Here is a 27372-nt window from a genome sequence, read left to right on the forward strand (position 1 = left end):
TAATAAAGCATCAATAAGAAATGATAGGGGATGAGATGAATCGCCCATTTCATCAAATTAATACAATTAATCATAGACTTTTAGATATTGTACCATTTTATAACTTGGTTGTTTATTTCTTTTTTTATCATATTTATGTATTGATGAACATTGTGGTATTTGTTAAATGCACAAAGTAAATTTTTCTGCTAAAATTTGGAGTGGAATGGGGACATAAATGGATGGTAACATACTACTAAGATTGAGTGTCTCTCCTTTAACAATTACAAGAAACCTTCTCAACCACTGACTACCATGACTAATAATAGGCTATTTGAGAACTCTTCATTCAAACTCCTCAGTTTAAAAGGCTATACAAATTGGAACAAATACATTATTGAAGACATTGCCAAGACTATTGTAAAGAAGGTTGGCTCACTACATGCTAAAAACATTACTCACACCTGATTGTATCTTGTATTTCTACAAAGACACCATTCACCTGTGCATGGAACATCGTTGCCATATCTGGTATGATGCATCTACCACTAGTCTTTGACTCTTAAACAGGGTCCAAAAAAAGTGTTCGACCTAATAGGTCTTGTATTATCAACCAAGCTCTAACCCCTGTTCCATCACCATAATGTTGCATTCCTGTGCCTGTTTTACAAGTATTTTAATGGAATGTGTTTTAGTGAACTCCTAGCATTTGCACCCTCTCAACGTAAATACCCTCAATCAACCCGACAAGTAAAATACTTCCCATTCATTGTTAAAGTCCCTAGATGCTGGAAAGCCTTTTACTCTAAAAGTTTCTTCCCTCAGATTGCTACACTTTGGAATTTCCTCCCAATCTCCTGCCTCCCTGTCCATACTGACATGCAAAACTTTAAATGTAATGTGAACAGACATTGCACTGCTCATCTCCCTATATATATATATATATATATATATATATATATATATATATATATATAGTCCCAAATAGTAGCCCCTTATGACCAAGTGGCAATATGCCTTGTTTGGGATGAATAAGATTTTAAAAAAAAATAAATAAAAAAAATACATCTATTAGGTATTACAAAATGGTCTAATTTAGAATTAGAAAGCTGGATCTCTAATCTACTATGAATCGTACCAAGAAGATTCAATGTATTAGCTGTTTAAATGGAAATTTATATGAATATAATCAAAGCTGCCTATCAATATTATTATTTGCACTTTTTTTTGGGTAGAGTGGGGGAGAGAAATCAGATTTTGCCCAATCTTTAAACTAGTTTGATTTAATAATTATTTTCTTTATTAAAATTAATTTTTATTTATCACAAGATATTACATCTGAGAATTTTTCACTTGTTCGACACATACATGTCCAGTCATGCACAAATAGTAAGAATGTAACTGTGTCTATTTTTAATGAATAAAAGTTGTATTTGTTTGTATAAAAAATGTTATTTGTTTTTAGAGAAAAAAGAAAAAACGAAAGGTCTTCATTTTTTAGTACCGATCAAATATCAAACCATCATTTCCGGGAAAATTGTCTTATAAAATTTTTATGGGATGACTACTCAAATGAGTGAATACTCTGGCAGTTTCCGCTAAATTGGACTAAACAAGCCGAGCATGCATGCCCCCCCCCTCTTGTGCTGCATGTGAGATGACACCACAAAAATAGTGAAGAAATGATGAATGTGTGAAGTGTGAAGGGCCAACGTTGCCTTCACAGTTTTGCCAAGTTTCAGAAAAATCTAATGGATGGGGCAAAAGTTATGGGGTAAAAGTGTCAGTTTTTGCAATTTTGGGACATTTGTGACCCCTTTTGAGCTCCTGGAATGCTGAATCCCAGTTAAAATGGACAAGCGATGCAGTTTCACACCTTAAGACATGTATAGTTGAATTCAGCCCCATGGAAAACTACTATATAGATATGCATATCAAGTTCTTGAGGAATATGAAAAAAGAGCTCCAAAAAGGCATGTTTTTTTTTAGCCCTAAAAATCCCAGAAAGGATGCTAATCAGTATTTTGCCAGGGTCACCCATACTGAATTTATATTAAGAACAATGGCCTCCACATTTTGGTCAAGTTTCAGGAAAATCTAATGGATGGATCAAACGCTATGGGTCAAAAAAGTGTCATTTTTGGCCATTTTGTTTACCTCTTTTGAGCCCCTGGGGATGTCGAATCACAGTGTAAATGGATAACGGTGCAGTTTCAGGCCTTAACATGCACATTTGAATTGACCACTGTGAAAAACCACTATATAGTCAGATATATCAAGTTTTTGTTGAGAAATATGAAAAAAGAACCACAAGAAGAAGCGTTTTTAGCACTGAAAGTCCTAGTGGACGCAAACCAGAATTTTGCCAGGGTCACCCATACTGGATTTATATTAAGAACAATGGGCTCCACATTTTGGCCAAGTTTCAAAAAATCTAATGGATGGATCAAAAGTTATGGGGCAAAATGCGTGATTTTGGGGCATTTTTGACCTCTTTTGAGCCCCTGGGGGCACAACGGGAATTTTTTGAAAAAAATTTTTTACTGTGCACATCTATTTTTTAATGAAATATAATTGGAGGCAAAATTTCAGGAAAAACTAATGGACGGTTATCTAGCAATAGTCTGGACTAATGGATGCCACTGAAAACATAGGTCTCTCTCCGATAAATCAAAAATTTTAAGTCACTTGGAAAAAACAGTCGTTTTGTTTACAAAAACTAATATTTCAGTTAGATGCTGTTGATTGATACTATCATTCACTTGAATACAAGACAAGTAAAATAAATTACCTGAACACACAACAGTTTTTCTCCAGTTCTATGTTTCCTCATGAATATTAAAATCATGATAAGAGGTACCTTTAATTAGTTTCCAGACTTTTTTGTATACAGATATTTAAAATTCTAGATTCTTGAAAATTCAGTAAGTTATTGCTATACATCTTATGAGATGACTATGACTAACCAATTTTTATGATTTCAGGTTCAAATGAACAGCTATAGCCGGAATTGGAATAATTTTGAAATTCAGATGAACATATCTTGGCTCAAACAAAAATATGGATCAAATCTATACACTTTTGCAAACAAAAAACTAGTGTATTTATGCTAGTAATGCAAAAATCTAGTGTTCTAGTGACAACGTCACTGAAGGCATTTTTGATATCACTTAAGTTTTTGAAGCATTTTGCATGCAGAAAGTTGTTGAGATGCTTGAAAAAGTGGTAGTTCATAGGTGAGTGGTCTGGAGAGTATGGCAGATAAGGAAAAGTTTTGTAGCTCAATTCATTCAACTTCTGCAGGGTCGGTTTAGCAATGTGCAGTCGGGCATTGTCGTGGAAAAGAACTGAGCTTTTTCTGCTGACTAATGCTGGCTGTTGTCCAAGTTTCTGATGCATGTCATCTATTTGTTGATAGTACTTCTGTCGTGATGGTTTTGCCTGCATTAAAAAACTAATGGATGAGACCGGTCACAGATCACCAAACAGTCAACATGACCTTCTTTTGGTGCAACTCTAGCTTCAGGAAGTGTCATGGAGCTTCGTCAGCGTCTAACCATGAGCTGAACATCGCTGGTTGTTGTAAAGAACCCACTTTTCATCGCAAATCACAACTCTGTCAAGAAACAGGTCAGTCTTGTTGCATAAAAAGGCAATAACAGCATTTTTTTTGGTTATTGTTCAATTCGTGAGGCACCCATTTATACATTTTTTTTTTGTTTTTCCAATCTCTCTCAAGTGGTTAGAAACTGTTGTATGTGTTACAACTAATACAGAAGCAAGTTCTCTAACAGTTTTGCATGAATTGACTAAGGCTCTTAATTGATCGTTGTCAAAATCCGATGACTGACCAGTACGCTCATCTTTTAGAATCTTGTCACCAGCATAAAACTTTTTAAACCACCACCATGCTGTGTGTTCAAGTAGTGGTTCCTGGACCAAACACTTTGTTGATATCGCAAGCTGTTTCAGCATCTTTTCAGCCTAGCTTGAATTAAAATAAGAAAATTGTGCAAATTTGCTTTTTTTGTATTCAACATTATGAAAAGTTAATTGTTTTCAAACGACTGTAATTCAAACGATGAGATAAAGCAAAAAACTCTTTAAAATAAAGAAAATTAAATGAAAACTTATTTGAAAATACATCATTTTGAAATCAAAAATTCCACAAGAACTTTCTTGTCAACCTATAAAAGCTATATATTGAAAAACTTATATTAGAATTATATTTAGCTAAAATCACGTACATACAGAGTTTTATCTTCTGTTCTTTTCTAAGAAATAGTGAATATTTACCCTGTAAATCGTACATTAACATCCAATCCGGTTTGCAATTTGTGGATCACAGCCATGCCATCTTGCATGTTCTGCTGGTAATTTAGCTGGACATCTTCTGAGGCAGACTACAACAATAAAATGAAGACAAAAGTGAAACATTTTGAAGACAAAACAAAACGAAAAAAAAACAAAAAAACACCATCTTGCAAGAATGAAGCAAAAGACAAACAAGAATAGATATTCTTAGACTGCATTCAATCTGCATGACTAACTATGAAAAGGTTATTTATAACTTTAGTGTGGCAGACCAATGGATAACCAAAACCTATTATAATCTACGACCCTTTGAGTATAAAAAAAAAAGATCTCAAAATATTAATATAGATAAATTAAAAGTAAAATTATTTAAAAAAAATTATACTTTTTTTTCATTTAAACAAAACTGCCTAGTCACAAAAAACATTTACAGCACCTTGGTTTTTTTGATTAAGACCAACACTGGAAACAGAATATGTCTCCACACCACACGCACTAAAATAGACACCTGCACTCAAACACCTACTACTCCAACCTAATCCTGATGAATCGGAGAAGACGTGCCAGACAGCTTCTCCTTGCAGCAAAAACAAAAACTTCCCCTTCATATCTGTAAAATATACCACCTCTCTGTCAACACAGACCTGTTACTTTGGCTGAAGAGAAATCTGAAACCTTTGTTGGACAGATGTCAGAATTTCCTGGATGCTTCTTTCACAACATTTGTCAAGCTTCCGGCTGGCTGTAAAAATGCAGTTTGGCAGATCTGGAGGCTGTGGGCCATCCAGGGAACGTTATTTTTTAAGAACAAAGACCCTTCCCTTGATGAACTCTTACCAGCATGCAAGATCGCTGTACAGGGAATTCTAACCTTTCCCCTGGATGTCGGCAGCATTATGCACAGTGGCCTGGACATGAAAAAGCTGACAACTTTGAGAGAGAGTGCACAGCATCAGTGTCCTCTCACTGGAGGACTTTGGAACCAGGTGTGACATTGCTTAATAGAAGTCCCATGTTTCTCAACTTGACCAGTTTTAATGTGAGAGACGAGGTCTTCACACTGGCCAGCTCACGTCCAGAGAGATCTCTTGACCCAGGGAGTGAATGTTTCAGTGATCCAGGAGACACACTTAGTTTCCTCTAAGGATTATCATGTGCTGGTTAGAGACTACAATGTCTTTACAGCATATGGGAAGACTCGAGAGAAGGGCATTTCCTTGCTTGTAAAACGCACCCTGTCCACAGTGGTCAACATTGTCTATAGGGACAAATCGGGAAGGCTGGTTATGGCCTATATTGCCCTCAAATAGTGAGTGTTTCATGTAGTTGCGGTTCATGTGTCTGATTGATCTGATGGTTAGATGCAATCTGGTTAATCGGTCTCATGTAGAGCACTCTTGGCAAGAGATATGAATGTTAACCAATAGCATTCCTCCCTCCTAAAATACTTATTTGGACAGGATGCTAGTTAAAAGAAGCAACAGATTGTTTATCATGTCATGTTCACCTGGCTAGATCAAATGGGCCACAAACTAGTTATGGCCCATTCAAAATTAAGGAATACGTCTAAATTAATCAAGTACTGGAAGTTGAATATTTCCTTGCTGGAGATATAAAACTTCCCGAAAGGGCTAGTCTCTTTATACAAGAGGCTCTAGTGGGAGCAGTTACCAGGAGTAAGTGGTGGGTTAGCCCAAAAACTAAGATCAGGAACTTCTTTCAAATACGCTCAGTGCCACGTACTAGATAAGGCCAAGATGAGGAGAGGCTAGCCTGGGCGGTAAGTGAGGAGGGGGAGATACTGTTAGTCAGAAACTTAACTAAATAGGATCTTCAATGCGAGGTTAGCGAGCATTATGAAGGCCAAGTAGTTAGGACTAGACTAAGAAAAGTGTTCAATGAAGCTGTAAATTCAGACACATGAGTGTAAGGAGGTTTCTAGGTGTGACTATGATAGGTATATCACAAGCATCTGGACGGATGAATCTTGGGATCGATTTGAGAGACCTGTGAGGGATTTAGGGTAGTATTTTGAAGAGGAATTTAACAAGACTTTAACGACTATTTGGCAGACTCTCCCCATTTCAATGTAGCTAGAGTATCTGGTTGTGAAAGTAGGATAGCAGAGCAGGAGGTCCTTACTGTACTGATGGTTTGCCCTACAAATTGCAGTTGAGGCTGTTGCACATGTTTATACCGATTCTGACAGATTAGCATTACAAGCGTATGCTGCATTTTCGTGGACATCGGCAATATTACATACCTAATGTGCTTCAACAACTCATCTTTTTTATTTGTTGGTCAATTTTTAAAAAAATTACATTGATGAAAAGAGAATAGAATAAGCATTCCAATGATGTCAATTTATTTTTCTTTTATGAGTTCAATATTTTTATGCGCCAAGTTAAAAATGAAAAAACGGTAAAAAATTATGACAGCAAAAGGGGAAACAGTTTTTTCAATGTTTACATTTTATACAGTACGTTTGGATACATATGCGCAGTGTTAAATTTGATTGGATATGGTTGAAATTTTACAGGCTATATAAATAAAGAAGTCCATTTGTTGTTTGATTTTGATTTTTACGACCACAGGAAGCAAAGTTATGACTGAGCAAAGTTGACAAAGAATATTTCAAAATTCATAAGATAAATCGGTATACATCATCCATTTTCATATAGGTCATAGTTTCAGAATTATTTTCATGTATAATATGAATTGAAATCCGTACATCTGAATTTATAATTCATGGCTTATGGTAAAGAGATACATCAAATTTGACTGCATAATCAGTACGAGCACACAATTTTACATAAGAGTGCCAAGTTTCATGAGAATAGCTATAAAAATAAATAAATGGTGGCGAAATTACCGAATTTCTTGAAATGTTGAGGTCCGTAATTTAGCCCACTTTTCCTAAAGAAAAATGCCCACAGAAAAGCCTAAATTTTGGCACTTAAAATTCTCATAACATTTGAACTACTGATGGGATTTACATAATTCAAACGGTTTTAAGCATCTTTTACATTGCTCTTTTCATGCAAGTTGATAAAATAATTATCTAAAAAGAAAAAAAAAATCAACTTGTAATGCTAGACAGATATGTGCACCGTTGGTTTTACACGGGTTCCATCCCGGTTCCAGTTACCAAGAGAGTGATCACATTAAGGAATAGGAACAGGCATGGAGGTGAAGAACTAAATGTCTCAGGCCCATAACTCTGCTAAACACAGAGTTAAAGATTTTGCCCAAGATCCTATCCAATTGTCTACAGGTTATGGGAGATTTTATCAAACCCAAACAGAACTATGCTGTGAATGGGAGATCAATTCAGAACAATTTGTACCTGATCTATGCAATCCTAGAGGGAGGGATAGAAGATGATGTGGAAGCGGCACTGATCAACTTGGGTCAGAGCTTTCGACAGGGTCAACCATCGCTTCCAGGCATCTGTTTTAGAGACTATGGGTTTTAAGCCGAACTTCCACAAATAGATCTCCGTACTGTACCACACATCAATAGCAGTGGTACAGGTTAACAGACCACACTCAAAATCTTTTACCATCTCCTGGTACGTGTGTCAAGGTTGTCCACTGTCGTCCCTGCTTTATGTCCTTGCATTGGAGCCGTTACTTCACAGGCTAAGGCATGGGGAGGCAAGTTTGTTCCTTCGTGGAATCACTTTGTCCAGTGGAGCACTAGCTAATCTCCACATTCATCGATGACATCACTTGTGTCATGCTTCTGATACATTGAGATAATGATAGAGATGCTCACACGTTACAAAACATCTTCCCTCTCAACCTCTACAGACCGACTGTACTTCCTCTGCCTGCAAAATACCTAAAGACCTTCCAGTGCTAACTGTCCTTGCTTCTTTGGGACAGGACAAGGCATTGGGTTCACAGACAGGTCTGTGTTCAAATTCCATATGAGGAAGGCTTGGAAATGCTCAACTTGACAGGTCATTGAAACACCGAGAAGCTAGCTTATTCTATTTCCCTTCCCCCTCCGAGTCTAACATCGACAGAGGAATCTGTATGGAATCTTGTGGTCAATAGCACCTTTCCCAACCTCATCCTTGATCATAGGCCAAAGGGCAACATGCAGTTCCTCAGTGAGTGTTCAGTTGTGCTCAAGAAGCTTTCAAGGTTTAGCGATTTTCCTCTGGCTTTGAAAAAAGAACTCCACAGGGAATTAGTGAGAGGGCCCACCAACGATCTGCTTGTTGAGCTATTTGGGGTTGTTGGAAGAGGAGATCTGCTCCTAGTGAAGTTGGGTGCTAGGTTTGAATCATCACAATAACAGAGTTATCCAAGACCTGGCAATTGGCCAAGAACTTGTTACCTCTCAATGCCATACTACAGTTTCAGATTAGTGGGTGCCCCAGTTGCGTGACTCCGACAGAATTAATGCTAGAATATGCTTTCTTTGAATGCAGTGAACTTCGGGGTTGATGTCAGGGAGGTAACGGCTTATATCAATCCAGAGTATCATCGCCCACAGAATGTGTTCTATATTATCCATAACATTGGGCTGACAGGAGACAGGGAGAAATGGATGGCATTTGTAGCGGTATGAACATCACGCCTGAACAAAAACCAAAAGGTTGAATCTTTCGCTAATCAGGATCTAATCACATTCTTCAAACACTAATTGGAGGTTAAGATTAGATGTGATAGGAAAAAATTACATGTCGTGCCTTTTGAAAGATGGATTAAAGTAGCGAGATTGTGTGTATGCAGAGTAAGTGTTCACTGCTTGAGCATGGCGCACATGGTTCCTGGTTCTACTGTACCCCAAACCCTTCAAAGTTTTTTTTAGTTTAATCAAGTTAATGCCCCCCTCCTGATATAAAACCTCCAAGATGCCTGCTCCATATTTTGCTTTTCACCCCCTGGCCTCACCCAAATTGCATTCATCCTGGAAGGACATCACATACTCCCCAATTCCCCCACCCTATTTTTTCTTTTCTCCATCTAGATTTCAGCTCCACTTAGATACCATCCTGCTCGTTTTTGGTTCCAAACAAGCTGAAAAACAGTGGGTGGTCTACTATTTATATATATGGGAAGGTGTAACTAACGTCTTTTTTTTTTTTTTTTTAATTTATTTTTTTTCCATCCCACACTAATGAAATTATTTTTCAATAAAAACGACTTACTTATTGATGTACATATTTATATACAAAAAAAATCGATTTGGAAATCTTACGTAGGACGATCCTCGCAGTGAATGTGGTATTATAGCGACTGAAGATTCAAGCTAAGAAAATGATAGACAAATCTTAGGTACAGTGACACGGATGACCATAGACCCACCGCTTCCAACACTCTTGAATGGCCTTGTACCTAATTTAGTTTTGAAAATTGTAATTTTCAGAAATAAATTTTTGAAAGTGTAGTATCTGTTCTTCACAAAATATAAGATGTGTGGACAGATTTAAAAATGCCATTTAAAAATTAATAAACCCAGTAGACCAACAAAAATTGACAAGCAAACCCTCTCACATAAACATCTGCATTTAAAAAAATTTGTAGCATGTGAAAGCTAATGCCATTATTTTTAATAAGTAAAATTTTTTTTAAGGTTGTTATTTAGGACATTTTTTAATTAAGGGATAGTGGTAGATTTAACTGCTTAAAAAGGAATATGTTTAGAGCCTGTCTCTGCTTTATCGTTACTTTCATGGCAAGTGCTTGTCTAATCTCCAATCTTTGCCAAACTTTCACGAAAAACACCCAACTAGCTACAACCACTATCAACAATTTCCCCCACTCTATATCTTTGTACTAAATCTAAATCCATGAACAAAGCTTCGTTTCTAGTACTGTCAGGCCGATTACAATATGGTAGCCTTCAAGTCCAATGTAAACAAGTTCTTGTTGAGCCGTCCTTTTAAAGAATCCAAATTCTACCCAATATACACCATTAACGATTACTACACTACCATCTTACATTCATTAACCCTTATCCTCAAGTGGCCTTCCGGCCTTAAGTGGTTACTCCCTTGTAAAAAACTCTGGATTGAGATTTTTTTAAAAATTCCTCAGTCTACAAAGATTTCTCTCTCACAGACCAGAGACAAAATAAATGAAGTGTAATATCAGAACAATTACTACACTTTGAAATATTTGTTTGCACAAAATATTAAAATTTACATTCAAACAAATTAGCTACAAAGCCATTCAAAAGAATGAGGGAAAATGGGTGTCATTAGTCATTCTTGGCCACAACTACTGAAAATATCTATCCTATTCTAGAATCATCAATTACCATAATACCACATTTACTCCAGGGGCCGTCCTACTAGATTTCCCAAATGGTTAAAAAAAAATTCTTGTTCATGAATATAAAATATGTCACTATACAGATACTACACTTTGATCCCAATCAAAAGTCTACAAACATCTTTCAAAAGGAAATTATACATCAGAAGAATTTATATATTATTTTAATTGGAATTCATTATTGAGATGAGTATTATATTAATTTTTATTTATTGCAAACTATTATTCTCATATTTCACAACGTTTTGGCCAATATTCCTCTGGCCTTCGTCAAGTGGTAACCGCGACGGATAGGAACTTCAAATCTCCTAACTGCATTCTCACCTGATGAAGATCAGAAGAATTGTTTGATAAAGTTCTTGGGAAAAATTTATTTTAAACTTTTGGCTCGTTAGCCATGATTATGCTTATTGGAAAAGATTGTTGCAAAATTAAAAAAAAATTAATATCTTGAAAACTAATTCATAGGAAAATTGTTTTGATGGTTACTTTTATAATTAGAAATTTTCTGACACTTAGCACTTTATAGATTAAGTAATGAAAAAGAGGTGTAATGTCTGGAAAAAAACAAACAGATCTAATGGTTCTAAAGTTTAAAAAGTAGACAGAACTTGTTAACCTCAGTCAAAAAAGACTTAATATAATGAAGTGCTAGCATAGTACTTATATAAAAACAATGACAAGATTATTTATTTATGAATCGGTCATTATCAATCTCCTATTTTAAAATTCTGCAAAAATAAAATTATTGTAGGACTTTATTGAAGAAAAACAAACAAAAGACAAAAATACACTGAAGTGTAACATAGATGCATATCATAGAATTAAAAAAAATAGTAAAACTTTAGTGTAAATTTTTACTGAATAAAAAAAAAATGTCAGCTGTAATCAAGTATGGTAACACTCAATTATCATTGTCCCCATGGATAATTTTTCAATCTATTGCAATGTTGCTCTTTCTCGCCACCTGGGCAAAGCTCAAAGCAAAATCTAATGAACGCAATAGATAAAATAAATAAATCAATAAATAAAGGTACAAATTAAATGTACATTTTACTGACTAATTTGAGAAAAATCCAATTCAATAAAATATTGCTATTTTGCAACCAACTATAATAGCAATATTTTCTCAATATCCTGGATAAAGCAGGTGTGTTTAAATGTAGTTTCACCCGGGATAAAGAACTTCTGTCCTTTTGTGGGCGTTTTTCCCAGGAGCCATAATGCTTCATATTCAAGATAAAGCAGGTGTGTTTAAGACAGAAAATGACTGCACGTTTTCAAATTGAAATTTAATTAATAGACATTAACTCCGGATTTAATTTATAACTACTGTTATTATTAATAGAGCAAATGTGTTTAAACACAGCATTTCTCAAGATAAAGAACTTTAGGCTTCTTTTCATAATATTGAATACAAGAAAAACTACTTGGCATTGTCAAGGAGCCATAATAATAATACAATATTATATTCATACTAGCAGGACCCATTAATCAGCGTTGCCCGGTTGAAGCATGCTGCCCCCCCCCTCATAAAAATTAAACTACAATTGTTATTGGTGGCCAACACCCAACGTCCTAATGTTAAGAACGGCTTCCAGAATAGACACCCCCAACCTCGCCATGGTAAGAATGACTTTCGGAATAGACACCCCATTTTATGAGGGTGTGTGTGTGTTGTTAAAATATGTGCCCCAAATTTAACCTTGATATTCGTTGTCAGCATACCCATCCGCAAAGCCTATACCCCCTCCCCCCAAAAAATTGCGTGATTTAGCAGCATAAATTATTTGACAGACACAAATTATAAAAACTATTTTTATATAAAACACATTAATTGACCCAAAGGCTGTAATAAAATCAGGTGTGTGAGAGTGGGGGGGGGGATTACAGAAACTTTGTTCTACTCTACATTGTGCGGAAGCAATAAAATTACTGTATTATATTTGGTAAGTCAGAGGTGGGGAGTAGTATCTCATTAACTTTAATCAAGTGGTCTTTGGGGCTTGGTAAGTGATGACTAAAAAATAAATAGTTTCTTTTATACTCCTGTATAAATCTTAAACATTTTTTCAGAAATTATATCTGAGGCAGACGACCGCGTCATCAGCTTGAACCCCCCTCCCCAATTTCTGTATTACTTGGAATCTGATATATCTATATTTTATCATGACATATTTCTAATTTGCATAAAAGTTTGTTTTTTTATTGTTATCACGTTTGTTGCTTTCTAGTGGTGTCAATGCTGAAAATAAATCAGAGAAAATAATGAATTATTTTTTTCTTTGTTTGAAAACAAGATTGAACACTATATCTACTGCATTGAAAATGGAGGTATTGTTTTATGGACGTTTCTTAATCATTTTAAAATAGCAGGTCGCTTGGTGTTGCTTGGTCACAAAAGCTTAAATATGTTTAAATTTATAGAAATTTCATATTCATTACTATAGAGCCAAAATTATTGATTATTATATTACACCCAATATATAATAGTGCTTAAATAAAATATGCTTAAATATGATATTTTAAATCATGCAGATTTCATATATATTATTAGAGTCAATTTGATATTGAATATTATATTGTACCCAATATATACTAATCATTTTCAAAAGTTAAAAATGGCTTTGGTGCCATCAGTTAGAACAGAAATGGAAACATTTAGCGCTCAATCTTTAGTTGTTATAGTTTGAGCTATCAACAGATGGATCAAAAAACGTTCAAATTAAGTAATTTGAACAGAAAAATGTATATTTATGCATGCAAAGAAGGAAAATCTTTAGTAAGCTTACTCTTGCAAGAGTCAAGTTTTTCAATTTTAACCTCTTAGCGACTATTTTTACCAGCTAGAAACCAACCAGAATTTGTTCCACAGATCCATATCCTTGTATATCAAGTTACAAATCTGGAGACCAAAACATGAGCAGTTTGGTAGAGACCGTTCCGCACACACAAGTTCTTACACACACACACACACAATGCTAGAATGTTTTCATATTAAATGCTATACAATTATGCACAATATAGAAAATATGCATAAATAGAACTGAGCGTTATAGTTAATTGAAACCAATCATCCACTGAAAACCATAAAATTAATTAATGAAAGTTGATTTTTCAAATAATAATGCAAATTAGTTAAAATTAGTTAACTGTTATCAAGTCGCTCACATATGCATGACCGAGTATAATAAAAAGTTTAGTTTAATAATTTTTAAATAGAAAAAGTAGGCTTTTAATATCAATACAAGTGCGGAAAAAATATCAACTTTGTATGTGTGTGTGTGTGTGTGTATATATATATATATATATACATATATAATGTATGTATATATATTATTGAGCTCTTTGAAAAATATTGTTTTATTTCAATAGATTAGAACTCATTTAATACACACACATATACATAATCATTATTATATTGTACCTAATATGTAGTCATGATTTTGAAAAGTAAAAATTGACTTGGGTGCCATCGGCTAGAATTGAAACCAAAACATACAACTCTCCAACCTTATTCCTTATTCTCTGACGCACGCCCATACGCATATAAATAGTTAAAAAATAATATTGTTTAACCTATGAATGTAGATTTGTGCATGTAAACATGTTTAGTCGAATACACCTGCCAAAGCCAATGGTTTGTTTTCAATTTTTACCTCTTAGTACAATTTTTGCTGGCTAAAAAACAAATCGAAAGTGTACTACAGGTCTAAATACACATACTAAAATTTAATATTGTAGACCAAATATTCAGAGAGAAGTTTGGTAGAGACTTTCTGCATACACACACCAAAGTCACTTTTATATATGTATATATAGATATTTCTGTATGGTAGAAAGTGCAATTATGCAGAATGTAGAAACTATGCATAAACAGAATTCAGCGTAATAGTAAAATAAACCAATCATCGAATAAGAAACCATAAAAAATGAATAAGTAATTAATGCTGGTTTTTCAAAGGAATTAATCTTCATATAATCGCTCGCATATCCATAACTGAGTACATTAAAAAGTTCTTTTAATAATTTTTAAATGGAAAATAATATTAAATGTCCATGTCATCATTAGAAAAAAATGCAAATTTATATGTATGTAGATTATATATTGTATAACATTGTTTTTCTGGTTTGGATCCATTTGTGAAGATAAGTAAATGTCGAAGATACTTAACTGCCACTAATCCATCTTGAAAAATTAAAGGTTGGAGTTGTGTCTTGCGGAGTTTGCAAAAGATTAAAATTACTTTCATAATATTTATGATTCAAAGTCGAGAGTATTACATATTTTTGTTAAGTCGAATTTTGTTTCAACCCCCCCCCCCCCAAAAAAAAAACTTTTTATAGCCTTTTAACTCTTAAAATGTATATAAAAAAATAAGCATAAAAAATAGAAATAAAAAAAATAGTATATCAAAATAAACAAATTAGAAAAAGAAAGTCCAGCTCTTTAGCTGAATCTTTAAATGATAATGTAAAATTTATGAAATATTAAGCTTCCACAGCTGATAACTCTCACCTTTGGTACATTTTCCAAAATACATTCATCCAGGTGATCCATAAGTTGTTCCGAGGTAATCAATTCCAAGCCAGACTCAAGAGTTACCCGCCCTTGTAACAACAAGACATTCATGATGGCAAGCAGAGGACAAGGACCATTTTCATTTTGCGTGATGACAGGAATCTTTTTGGACTTAAAATGAATCCACTTTAGATGGTATATACTCAGTACAGATGAGGAGGAGGAGGAGGATGCGCCATCTTTGGTCACTTTCAACGAAGCAGCACCAGCATCATTGTCAGTGGGTCCGAGGGAAGCTATATCGACAACTTCCAAATCCCTATCAGATGGAATACTCAGAGAATCCGATGGCGTCACATCCTGTGAATCACTATCACTACGCTTAGAAGAGTGTTCATCCATGTCCCTGTTGACATTATCACTCAGAGACAAGGTTGCCATTTTAACAGTGGTGGCGGCGTCTTGGTCTGCTTTTTTAGGCACTTCAGATCTGGCACTTGATAAATTGGTCAACTCTGGACTACCTTTCGACAGTATGGAACTATCGGCAATGTTATCCTGACCTTGAACACACTGTTGATTTGTAGGTTTATTGTTACTACCACTACTACTACAAGCAATAGGTTTTGCAGTTTGGCTAGCACCTTCAAGATCTTTATTTGGAAATCTCTTCGAAGAATCATCTGCAGAACTCTGAACAGTTTGTGTTGGAGCAGTTACAGTAATTCTGCTCGAATCAGTTTTTTCTAAAGGCTGTTTCAAAGGTGAAGCACTAATAGTACCAGAGTCAACACATTGTAGTTGACTTCCAGCACTTTCTATACTACTGTTTGTGGAAGGTTTCATGATGTCAGATGAATCTGAACTGTTTTTAACCAGTTTAGATTGAGGAGGAGGGGACAGAGTTGACTGCAATGTGGACCCAGGGACAGTGTCGCTAGTTTTTCCTGAGGGTTCGTTCGCTAAAGGTAATGTATTTTCATTGTTCTGGGTGAGCAAATCGTTTTTATGAAGTTCATTTAAAGGATTATCCAAAGCAGGAGTAGGCTGCAGAGACGCAGAAGATTTCACTGGTGACGATTCTGGGTTGTTTTGTGAGGCGACTTGGTTAAGGCTTCTTCCATCATTATTGGTAATTTTAACTAAAATTAAAAGAAAAAGAAAAAATAAGTGAATTTTACAAAATTGGCTATGGAGTAATACAGTTTCCAAAGCAGAGAACTAAATATATGGAAATTACATAATACTTAATTAAAACTAACTGCACTTCTGGAAAATCAATGATAATATATAAGTAGTTAGGTAATGATAATAATATTACTATATTTATCATTAATTAAAATATAAAATATTAATTTACTATGTTTTACTATAGCTGTATCTACCTGGCAATGCCCGGGGCAAAAGATTAACTTGCTTATGAAGAAGCAGAAATTAATTTTGATGATTTTAATTTTATAAGCAGACTATTTTGTGAAATGAAATTTTTTTTAAAATTTATTTTTAGTCTGTGATGCTAATCAATTAAGAGTAAAGAACAATATGTAATCAATATGTGCAAGTGAAAAGCACAAATGCTTGAAGTAATATTAATATATATTTTTACATTTCTATTTTTGAAGAACTGAAGAGAGAGAACTTTGTATAATCGCACATAATATTCTGTCTTGGTGCGTACAGAAAAATATCTCCACTCTAGTAGATTTTTTTTAGCTGGATTAAAAAACAAAAACAAATAAAAAACATTAAGCGAAATAAACTATTTGTGCTAATAACAGTAGGGTGAAGGGGAAAAAAATCCAAGCATCACTAAGTCAGTCAGATTGCTATTTAAGCTTGACTTTGAAAATCCAACAAAATAAATTTGTTAGATGTCTAAGGTTTTTAATAAACATTCACATGCAGTAAAGTTTTTTTATCAGAAATAACATTTTTTGATTAAAAATGAATGACTGAACAAAATGTTATTTGCATGCTTTTGTTTCTTCTAATAGTTTTTTTTTTTTTTTTTTTTTTTACACAGAGGAATCACCACTTATCAAGGCTCGGAGGCCACTCGAGGATAAGGGTTAATGGGTATACATTAGTCAATGTGATTATGGTGTAGCAAACATAAGTAGTGGGAATTTTGTAAATTGGATTACTTAGGGGGGTCATCAAGAACTTGTTTACGTTGGACTTTAAGACAATCAGATTGTAGTCAGGCAATCGGAAGAGAGTTCCACAGGTGTGCAGTTCTAAGAGATGCTTTGTTCATGGAATTTGCATTTAGGTTTAGGCACAGGTAAAGAGTGTAGGAAATTATTGATAGTGGTTTTGGCTAGACGTGACCATAGATTGAAACTCAGCTGAGCATTTGTCATGAAAATAACGATAAAGCAGACAGGCTCGCAATTTCTCTTCTGTGGGAAAGAGGTTGCAGGGAAGAGAAAAGGGCATCCCCCACTAAGCTACGAAGTCTATTTTGAACTCTGTCAAAGCAGGATAAGCTGCTTCTAGCAGCTCCTACCTAGATGTGGCAACAGTACTCCATCCTTGGTTGTACCTGGCTTTTATATAGGTAAAGTACTGCATCAGGAGTGAGATATCTACTGGAGCGGTAGAAGGATCCCAATATTTTTCCAGCAACCTTGGCAATGGATTTGATATACATGTTCCATTTCAGGTCAGGAGTAAAAGTCAAGCCCAGAAGCTTGTCAAAACAGAGCCACCCCAAGACAAGAGCCATTCACTTCAACCAATGCCAGATTAGCATCAGAGCATAGATGGTGTAGAGATAGAAGCTTGGTTTTAGATGCATTAAAAGTAACCAACCACCTCTTTCCCCATTGTACCACATGCTTAAGATCAGAGGAGAGAGAATCAGAGAAAACTTGGTCGTTTATGATCTTTGATGTGCTATCATAGATTGTTGTGTCATCAGCATAAATGTCTACGAATGATGTAAGGATGTGATTTGGAAGATCATTTATGTAGATCAGGAAGAGAGTTGGGCCCAGGATGGATCCCTGAAGGACTCCAGCATTAATACTGAGAGTTTCTGATTTCTTCCCATCAACCACTACTCTTATCAACCCATCAGAGAGAAATGATTTAATAATGGAGAAGACATTTCCAGCTATACCATAGCTGGAGATCTTGTGAAGTAGTCATTTATGTCATACCTTATCAAAAGTCTTTGATATGTCAAGAGCAATTGCCCTTGAGAGGAAGCCTCTGTTGAGAGCTTTGTTAATCCTATGAAATATAACTAAGCACGTCTGCTGTAGATCTAGCAGAACGGAAACCATATTGCATGTCACTAAGAAGGTTGTTTTTGCTAAGATGGTTGACTACTTCTCTATTTAACATGGATTCCAGCAGCTTACTCATGATTCACAGGAGACATGAGAATATCCAAGGTGTTGGGAAGCATTTCTCCTTAAGACAATGCTTAAATAACTTTGTAAGTATGGGCGCTAGTTCTGGTTGAAGCTTTTTGAGCACTATAATTGGAATGTCGTCAGAGCCAGTTGCTTTACTGGAATCAAGCTTTTTGATTAGCTTGGCAACATCACTTACAGATATTTGTATGTTGCATAGCGTGTTTTCAGATACACGAGGAAATATTGGGGGTTGGCGGTCTTGGTCATAAAAGGTAGAATTAGCTGCAAAGATCTAGGCAAAGAGTTTGGCTTTGTCTGATGCTGACGAGATTACCTCAGGTCCATTGATTATAGTTGGGATAGAGCATGCACTTCTGTTCAGGATTCTGTTTGCTATTTGCCAAAACTGATGGGACCCTAGCTGCTGCTTAGCAACTTTGGACTAGACGGACTAAGCATACAACTCTCACATTCTTTATTACTTTTTTACAGAGGTTGCTGGCGGACCTGAAAGCGGCTTCAGTTTCAGAATCGATATTGATAATATGATGCAAGATGCAGTTTCTTTCTACAAACTTCCTATCTAGAAATACACTACCACTTGACTACTTCCCTGCAGATTATAACAGGATTTGCTTTGAATCCAATGTCAACAAATATTTGTCATATACTGTTCCCATAAATAATCAAATTGTGTCCATTCCATTCATTACTTTCAATCCTCTTATAATATTCATCATTCAACTGAACATCTACTCCTTATAAGCTTTATCCGTAAATAAGTTTTAGCCTTTATAAAGCATGACTCATTAGCTATATATATATATATATATAGCTAATGAGTCATGCTTTATAAAGGCTAAAACTGATTTACGGATAGCTATATATATATATATATATATATATATATATATATAGCTTAATCAGTACCAGATGGGTGACTATTTGGTAATACTAGGTGTTGTATGTGGGAGGATGTTGATCCCCCCTTTGGAAGAACTGCAAAAAACTAACACCGTCATGTCCTCTGACTGGAATATATACACGACTGGGGACTGCTTGTGAACTTGATATTCACATGAAACTTCCTCCTTTGAGGGAAGCTGGTTCAACCCGCCTAGGGTGAATGCCACTGGCCTTTATAACATTAGTTTATGCATCCACATAAAATTTTATGTAAATATTTGCAGTATTGACTTTGACAGTGTTCGATATGCAAATACAGCTAGGTAGTAAGTTTTGAAAATATGTATTGCAATTAAGTTACACAGAATTTACTGTGTTTCATCCTCGAGAGGATTCGTCAGCCTATTACATGGAATTGGTGTTGCTTTATATTTTTATACATCTCCATGGTACTGGATTTGCTAGTCAGCCAATCAGATTCTTAGTTATTCCTACATCCATTTATTGTAGCCAATGAGCATGCACACCTGTTTCTTTGTTATTTTAGCAAAGATTTACCCTTTTCTATGCGATTGGAAATTACTTAGTTTTAATTTGAATGTTTTTTTTTATACTAACATTTTATTTTATACTAGAGTATTTGCTTACATATTTTTTATTTATTATTAGGATTATCATTTTTGTTATTGTTGATATTTGTTAATCATTTTTTTTCCATTATCCTAAGGTTATCTTTATTTTGTGTATACATATGTTTGCTATTTCACTCTTGCAGTTTAAATTTTGAGGTTCTTTAAAGTTTAGGATAGCTAATTTCTCATTCAAACATAGCGTACATGGGTCGTCTAGGCTTCTACATGTGCTGGCTTGCCGTGCTATTTTCCACTCTGCTATCAGTGATTGTCCACCTTCTTTGAGCTTCCAGTAGTGGTTCACTAATACTTTTTCATTTCACATTTTGCACATTTGAATGTACTTCTGTGGTCGTAGTAGCTGCTATATATATATATATATATATATATATATATATATATACACACACTTTTTTTTTTTTTTTTTTTTTTTATTATAGAAGATTGATGCATTTTCGGTTACAGACAAAAATCTCTTATCTTAACAAGAGTTAAACCACCCAACAAATGTAATATTCAGTTTGGTAATAAAATTCTACTCAAGCTTAATTTCTTTAAGAGGAAAAGTTTTTTGTCTGGAGATTGTGAAAAAGATTTGAATATTGAGCAAAGAAAGTATCAACTTTTCTCTTCTTCACTCAAGATCCACAAAATAAAAATAAGATTAAAAACGACTGGCAAAGATTCAATTCTTATACAAATGATTTTTTTTATATTTAGGAAATGTTTTATTCAAGAAACCGAATGTCTCCCAAAGTAACAATCAATAAGATTAGTCTTGCAAAATGAAGACTGAATGTATAATCCCCCAAAAGTATCTAAAATAAAAATCAGAAAAGTCTATAAAATATACAAAAATGACAGTCAACCAAAAATAAAAAAGAAATGTTGAAAACTCAACTCTTACCACTGTTACTAATGTCAACAGTAGTGGAAACAAGTTAAATCACAAAAAACGAAAAATAAATAAAATTAGAAAAAACAAACTTTTTTTCAAATTATTACCAAATACAAAAATAAATGAATTCACAATAATTAAAGAAAAGTTCTGCATTTCTTAATATTCTATTTTTCTTTTTAACATCAAATGTTAAAAACTTATTTTTAAAATGTTACCACATTGCTTTCTTTGTTTCGATACATTTTGGGTTTTCCATGTTCAATTTCATTCTAAAAAAAATAATTTTTAGGTAACTAAGGAACTAAAAATTCTGAAACACAGGGGGAAAAAAAACAAACAAAAAAAAGCTCTTGTATTTTATGTACCTACCCAACACTTCCCAGGTTGCAATGGTAATTTTTTAATAATTCTTATTTCCCTATTTTTTATAATTATACAGAAAAAGAAATTTTAGTTGTACGGAAGACAATTCTCGCTATTCTACAATGAAAATTAAAAGTTATTTACTTTGCACAATTTTATGTTTGCATGAATAGGTAAAAATATTTCATCATATTAATTGACTAAGTCAGATTAACTAATTTCAAAAATAATTGTAGCAAAATGTCATTCTATAAGATGGCACAGCAATAACTAATTAATCAGCTAATCAGGTACTTTAGTCTAATTTTGAAAATTTAAAATTAATATAAGTTCTGTTTATGATATGACAAACCTCAGTTTCCATTTTCTTGCAAGTTTGAACCTAGGATTCCTAACAAAAAACTTTGAAATAATTTTTATTCAAAATTCTTTTTTCCAAGAGAATCTTTAATTTATAAGGGTCGTTCCAAAAGTAAAGCCTATTTTTTTAACTCAAAAATTAAAACATTGAAAAGATTTTAACAGACGTCGATTTCTTAGAGTCTCACATTGTCAATATCTGCAACATGGATGAAACTTTCAGATCATGAATCCATAAGTTCAGTCATCATAATACAATTTGTAACCCCCCCCCGATCCAAAAAGGCGGAATAAAAAAAATAGGAGGCATTACTTTTAATATCCCTCGTATATATGTTGTTATGAATATGTAAAACACAATTGTATGTCTTCACATATGACAAATATTAAGTATGAATCACTGGATTCTTGAGAGAGAGAGAGCAGAGCAAAGCAGAGAATATGGGACAATATAGGATTCATAAATGACCAGTAAAATTTAGAATTTAATATAGTGTTTATTTACATGCAAAAAAAAAAAAAAAGTGATAGGACAATCAAGTGAAAAGCTAATGAAAGGATAACGAAGACCTTGATTTGTGAAAGGCTTTACTAACTGATGGTGGTCCTGAAAAAGCAATCAATATGGAAATAAAAATATTTGAATACAAAATGTTCCTTTGTACACAACAATTCTCTTATGAATATAAATGGTTCGGTCAGAGTTTTGTTTTTTTGCAGGTATATGGAAGATTCATGTCAGCAAGTCTATGTAGTTCCGTCAATCATTGCTGTAAGCATAATATAATCGATGAAAATTCAATGAATATTGTTCTTCCTGTTTTTTTTCATCTTTCATCAATGTAGCTTGTCAGAAATTCAAAGGATAGTCCTTTTCTTTACAAAGCTGGCAGAGTTTGTCACAGAGTTGAAATATATCAGGATTCAATTTTGAAAATTTATTAATCATTTTTTTTTTTTTTTCATTAAATGATTAAAACCATTTTTTCTTTCTTTTTTGTTGGAGGTGGGGGTGGAAGAGATGAAACTTCCGTAGTAAAAACAACATATTCAGACAAGATTAAGTGCTTTTTTTTTTCTTTTCATTTTATTGATGGTATTAACTTGAGGAGCCAGCCACTTGTGGAGAAGAAATGTACATGTCCAATGTTGATGGTTGGTGTGAAATCTGAATTGCTGTGTAGCAGGGTTGGTATGTGTTTTTAATAGAGGAATTTGGTTACATCTTTGAAAATATTATTACATAAGTTTAATTTGAAATTTTAGAAAACCAAATAATGTTATAATTTTTTTAAATAAAATTGTTAAAATCATTTTTTTTTTGTTTCTGAGACTTTTCTTATAAAAAACGGAATTATTTGATATTTTTTTCTTCTGATAACAGTAAGACTTTACCACAAAATTTCATTGTGCCAAGAATCCATGATTTCATGTCCTTGACACCAAGTAAACTCTGAAAAAAGATATTTTTATTTTGCTGTAAAGAGAAAAATCACATTTTTACCCCGCAAGAGGGATAACAGAAAAGCTAACTTCATCGAAACTTGATAGTACAATGCATGAATTATAATAAATTCACCTGCTATCTCTATTTTAATGATGGAATCACTCGATCATTGAAGACAAGATTCAAAATATGCCCATTATACTCGTGCCATGTTGGATCAATATTTATATATATTATTAATTATGTGGAGGTTTCAAATATTTATGAAAACCACTTTATGTCACATTAACAGACATCCTTACCCCATCCTTTAATGATCTACATCATTCGATTCACCACTTTTATCATTCCACCTTTACGTTTTCTGTCGTTATTTTTCACTATCTAAAACATTTCTCTACAGACGAAACGTGTATGCCAACAAATGCATAAGAAACAAATTTTAACTTATTTTGCTATTCTAAAAACAAAGAAATAAAAATGTACATATGTTTATTCTATATGAATTTATGTATGATATATAATAAAAAGATATGCTTGAAAGACAAAAGTAATAAAAGATCTGGAGCAGAAAGAAAATAACTACAGCGCACAGGAGAATTGAGATGAACTTTATTTTTCTTCTTCAGTGAACAGACTTTTCCAATGATATGACAATGATACGAACTAGTATTACTTGATGCCATCGCAAGCAAAGTGCTTCAGTAATCCTCCACTTATATAGTAAATCTATAATCTGGGATTATATATAAGTCTTAACCATTAAAAACAGAGTTGTCTTCATATAAATGTAACATTTCATAAAATAATATACGGAATCATAATATCTCTTAAAACTGGTCATTTATTTTTGAGCATTATTTGCATAGAAAGCACCGAGAAAGTAAGCTTTCAGAATCCCAAAATTTTAAATTCACTATCTGCTAAATGCTCACTTAGGCCTTATTTAGTGACGTACCAGAACATACTTAAGCAGTTATCATTCGATTTAACTTTTATTTTGAGTTCTGGCATGTGCTTGACAGTTAAAAAAAAAAAGACCTCAAAATTATCTTTGGCCAGGTCTTTATTTCCCTTTCTCTCAAATTGATCCATGCTTTCCTTGAACTTCTCTTGTCAACTAACCTTGCTACCTCACATTTTCTATATTTACTAAACATTGAAGTGTCCTTAGTACAGATTTCCTATATACTGTCCAAATTTAATCTTCCGCCGAGGTCATCAGATCTAAGCTTGCAGCCACCAAGATCACATTCTAAGGAATCATGGCTCACCACTACAGATAGATTCATTTTTGTTTTGTACTAGGCCCAGGAGTTTGCTGTTAGCAAATTTGTGACCCTGCTGACAGGGCGATGTTTAGAATGCAACACTACTTTCCTGTTGAGGTCAGTTAGAGGACATGTTGACTAACAGTATTTCTGATCAGAAGATCTGATTAGAAGAAAAATTTCGGCAAAATAAAGAATATAGTGGAAAAGGGAAGAAATTGTTAGTCAATCAAATATCGTTTCATCAGATATAATGCTATTCAAGTTTAAATTTTAGAATTTGGTTAAATTAATTCTCTCTTTCCCATTACATATACACACACTAGCTGGCGACTCAGCATTGAACGAGGATCAACAAATGTTCCACAACTCCAAGACTTTTACTGTCATTGAAATCGGTGAAATGGCCTATTTTTCAATCAAATCAATTAATTGTTCAAGTCGAGAACCCACCACAATGCACCGGGAGGAAGCTTCATATGCCTCTCCACAGTGACTTAGTCCACAATACATTGTAGTCTACATTGCATTGTAGAGGACCTATTGATTTTATAAAATTTTTATATAATGGATTGAATTAAAGTTGAAAAATCCAGTATCAAGGTTCAATTGTGGTTTCTAACACTCCCGCCGTATAAAAAAAAAACTGTTGCTTTAATACGCTTGTGCGGTGATAAACCTTCTCAAATGTTATGTTGTATAAGGGTGTTAACTTTGGTCAAAATCGGGCTATTCATTCTTTAATTGGATTTTTTCGATTATTAATTTTCAATACTTATCAGATACAAAACCTATCTAAGAACACTCAGAATACATTTGTGTGAAATTTAAAAACAGCCCAGCAAATCTCATAGGGGACAAATTCACAAATACAGACATACAAAGTGTTTTTTATATATATAAGCAGAGATGAATACATGCAAAAGTTAAGCCCATTTCTTGCACTAATGGTTAAGTCAAAACATTTTCAAGTTAATTCAACTTTACACAATAAACATACCCTTTTTTTTTTTTTTAACATACTGCTTATGTAATGCGAAATCAGTTGGTTTTGAAAAAGAACATTTTATTAATTAAGTTATTATTGTTAATTTAATTCAATGATAGGACTATTAAAATCAAACTATTTCTCAATGTTTTATTTCCTGGACAAATACTTAGCATTTATGTTTTAAATGGTCCTTTCTTTAAAAGGACTGACTTGATTTTGAACAAATTGAAATCTATTTCTAAATCGTAATTAAAAAAGGCAAATTGATTTGTTATTTCTTTTGCTTCATTTATGATTACATTTTAAAGATAAATTTGTATTGAAATTATGGTGAAATTAATGGTTAACTATCTATACAAATCGATGAGAAAGATTTTGGTTTTGTGTTTACACCAAAGTCATATAATTTTTTTTTTTAATAAGTCACTGCTCATTAGGGCCCAAAGGCCACTCGAGGACAGGAGTTAGTTTTTGCCGGGTAAATGCTGATACTAACATGATGAATATTGCAGATGATGGATAGGATATTAGCATAAGAGAATAGCTCAACAAAAACTTTTTAACGTTAAAGTTGAAAACGACCATGCTGTAGTTGGCTGGGAAACAGCCCCAAGGTATTGCATTTCACAGACGAACAGCTCTTGAAAATAAACTCTGCTCATGGAAGCTCCACGCACACAGAAGAAAAAAGTAAAATTCCTTACAGTGGTTCTAGCTAGATGAGTTTCTGCTGTGAATGTTTTACAGGGGGTAGCTAGAGACTGGAGTTCAGTGAAGCACCTAGTATGAAAATAATGAAAGAGTAGAGAGAAACAAGAAGCATGTGTTCTGAGGGAGGATGAAGGAGGAGAAGAGAATATCCCATATTAGATTTCATAACTGATTTTACACTGTCAAAGTAGGAGAGAGTATTGAAGGTGGCAAATTCCCAGATGTGACAGCAGTACTCTATCTGAGGGTATATCTGGCTCTAATACAGCTAGAAGATGACGCCAGGGAGTGAGATACTTTCTGGAGCAGTAGAAAGATCTAACCATTTTTCCAACAACTTTGCAACAGATCTGATATATTTTCCACTTCAAATGAAAGTCAGCCCGAGAAACTTTTCGAAACAGCGGGCCGCCTTAAAGGAGAGGGCCATCCATTTCAAATGGGGCAAAATGATCTGAGCATTGGTGATGAAAAGAGAGAAGCTTTGTTTTAGATGTATTAAAAGTAACCGTTCCCCCCCCCACACACACTACACATGCTCCAGGTTGAAACAAAGGCAATTAGAAGGATAGTGATTGTTTATGCTCTTTGTAGTGCTGTCATAGATCATCGTGTCCTCTGCATCTGTGTCAACAGTCTAGAATGTGGTTTGGGAGATCATTGATAAATATCAGGAAAAGAGGATCAGAATAGATCCTTGAGACACTCCAACATGGATACAATGTGTTTTAGACCTGCCCATCAAGGACTACTTTTACAAACCTATCAGTGAAAAAAGATTTTATGGTTGAGGACATTTCAAGATATGTCTTAACTAGCAAGCTTGTGAAGCAGACCTTTGTGCCAAACCCTATCCAAGGCCTTTAATATATCAAGAGCTATTGCCCTAGAAGCAAAGCCCCTGTCCATAGATTTGCTAATCCTTTGTGATATTACAGCCAGGATGCAGTAAATGAAATGAATATTGCTTGTCACTGAGTACTTTGTTTTTGCTGAAGTGGCTAACAACTTTCTGATTTTTCACAGATTCAAACAATTTACTCATTAGAGAGCAACCGACTGGTGTGTACAGAGATGCAAGAAACCAATCTCCAGTATTTTCAAATATTGGTCAAACTGATAAAGTTTTCCAAGGTAATGGGAAGCAGTTCTTTAAGCAATGATTGGACAGCTTTGTAAGAATAAGAGTTAGTTCTAGTTCCTTAAGTACTATAATTCGAATATTGTCATGGCCAGTTGCCTTGTTAGCATCAAGTTTAGTATTTAAATTAATGTTTCAAGTAGCAAACTTTGCAAAGCAATAGAGAACTAATAAAGCCA

At 34.0% G+C, this 27372-nt stretch overlaps 1 protein-coding gene across 1 annotated transcript in view; it reads right to left on the reverse strand.

The window, feature by feature from the left end:
* The window catches only part of LOC145293196 (uncharacterized), a 421398-nt gene that overhangs the window by 259767 nt on the left and 134259 nt on the right, over window positions 1-27372 (reverse strand). The window contains exons 2-3 of the mRNA XM_080139696.1: window positions 15103-16247; window positions 4276-4382 (exon numbers count right to left, since the gene is read on the reverse strand). Of these exons, the coding sequence (XP_079995822.1) occupies window positions 4276-4382; window positions 15103-16247 (1252 nt within the window). The remainder of the gene's footprint in view (window positions 1-4275; window positions 4383-15102; window positions 16248-27372) is intronic.

Source organism: Euprymna scolopes, chromosome 14 (assembly GCF_053919585.1).
Source record: "Euprymna scolopes isolate OS-2025 chromosome 14, ASM5391958v1, whole genome shotgun sequence".
NCBI classification, from domain to species: Eukaryota; Metazoa; Mollusca; class Cephalopoda; order Sepiida; family Sepiolidae; genus Euprymna; species Euprymna scolopes.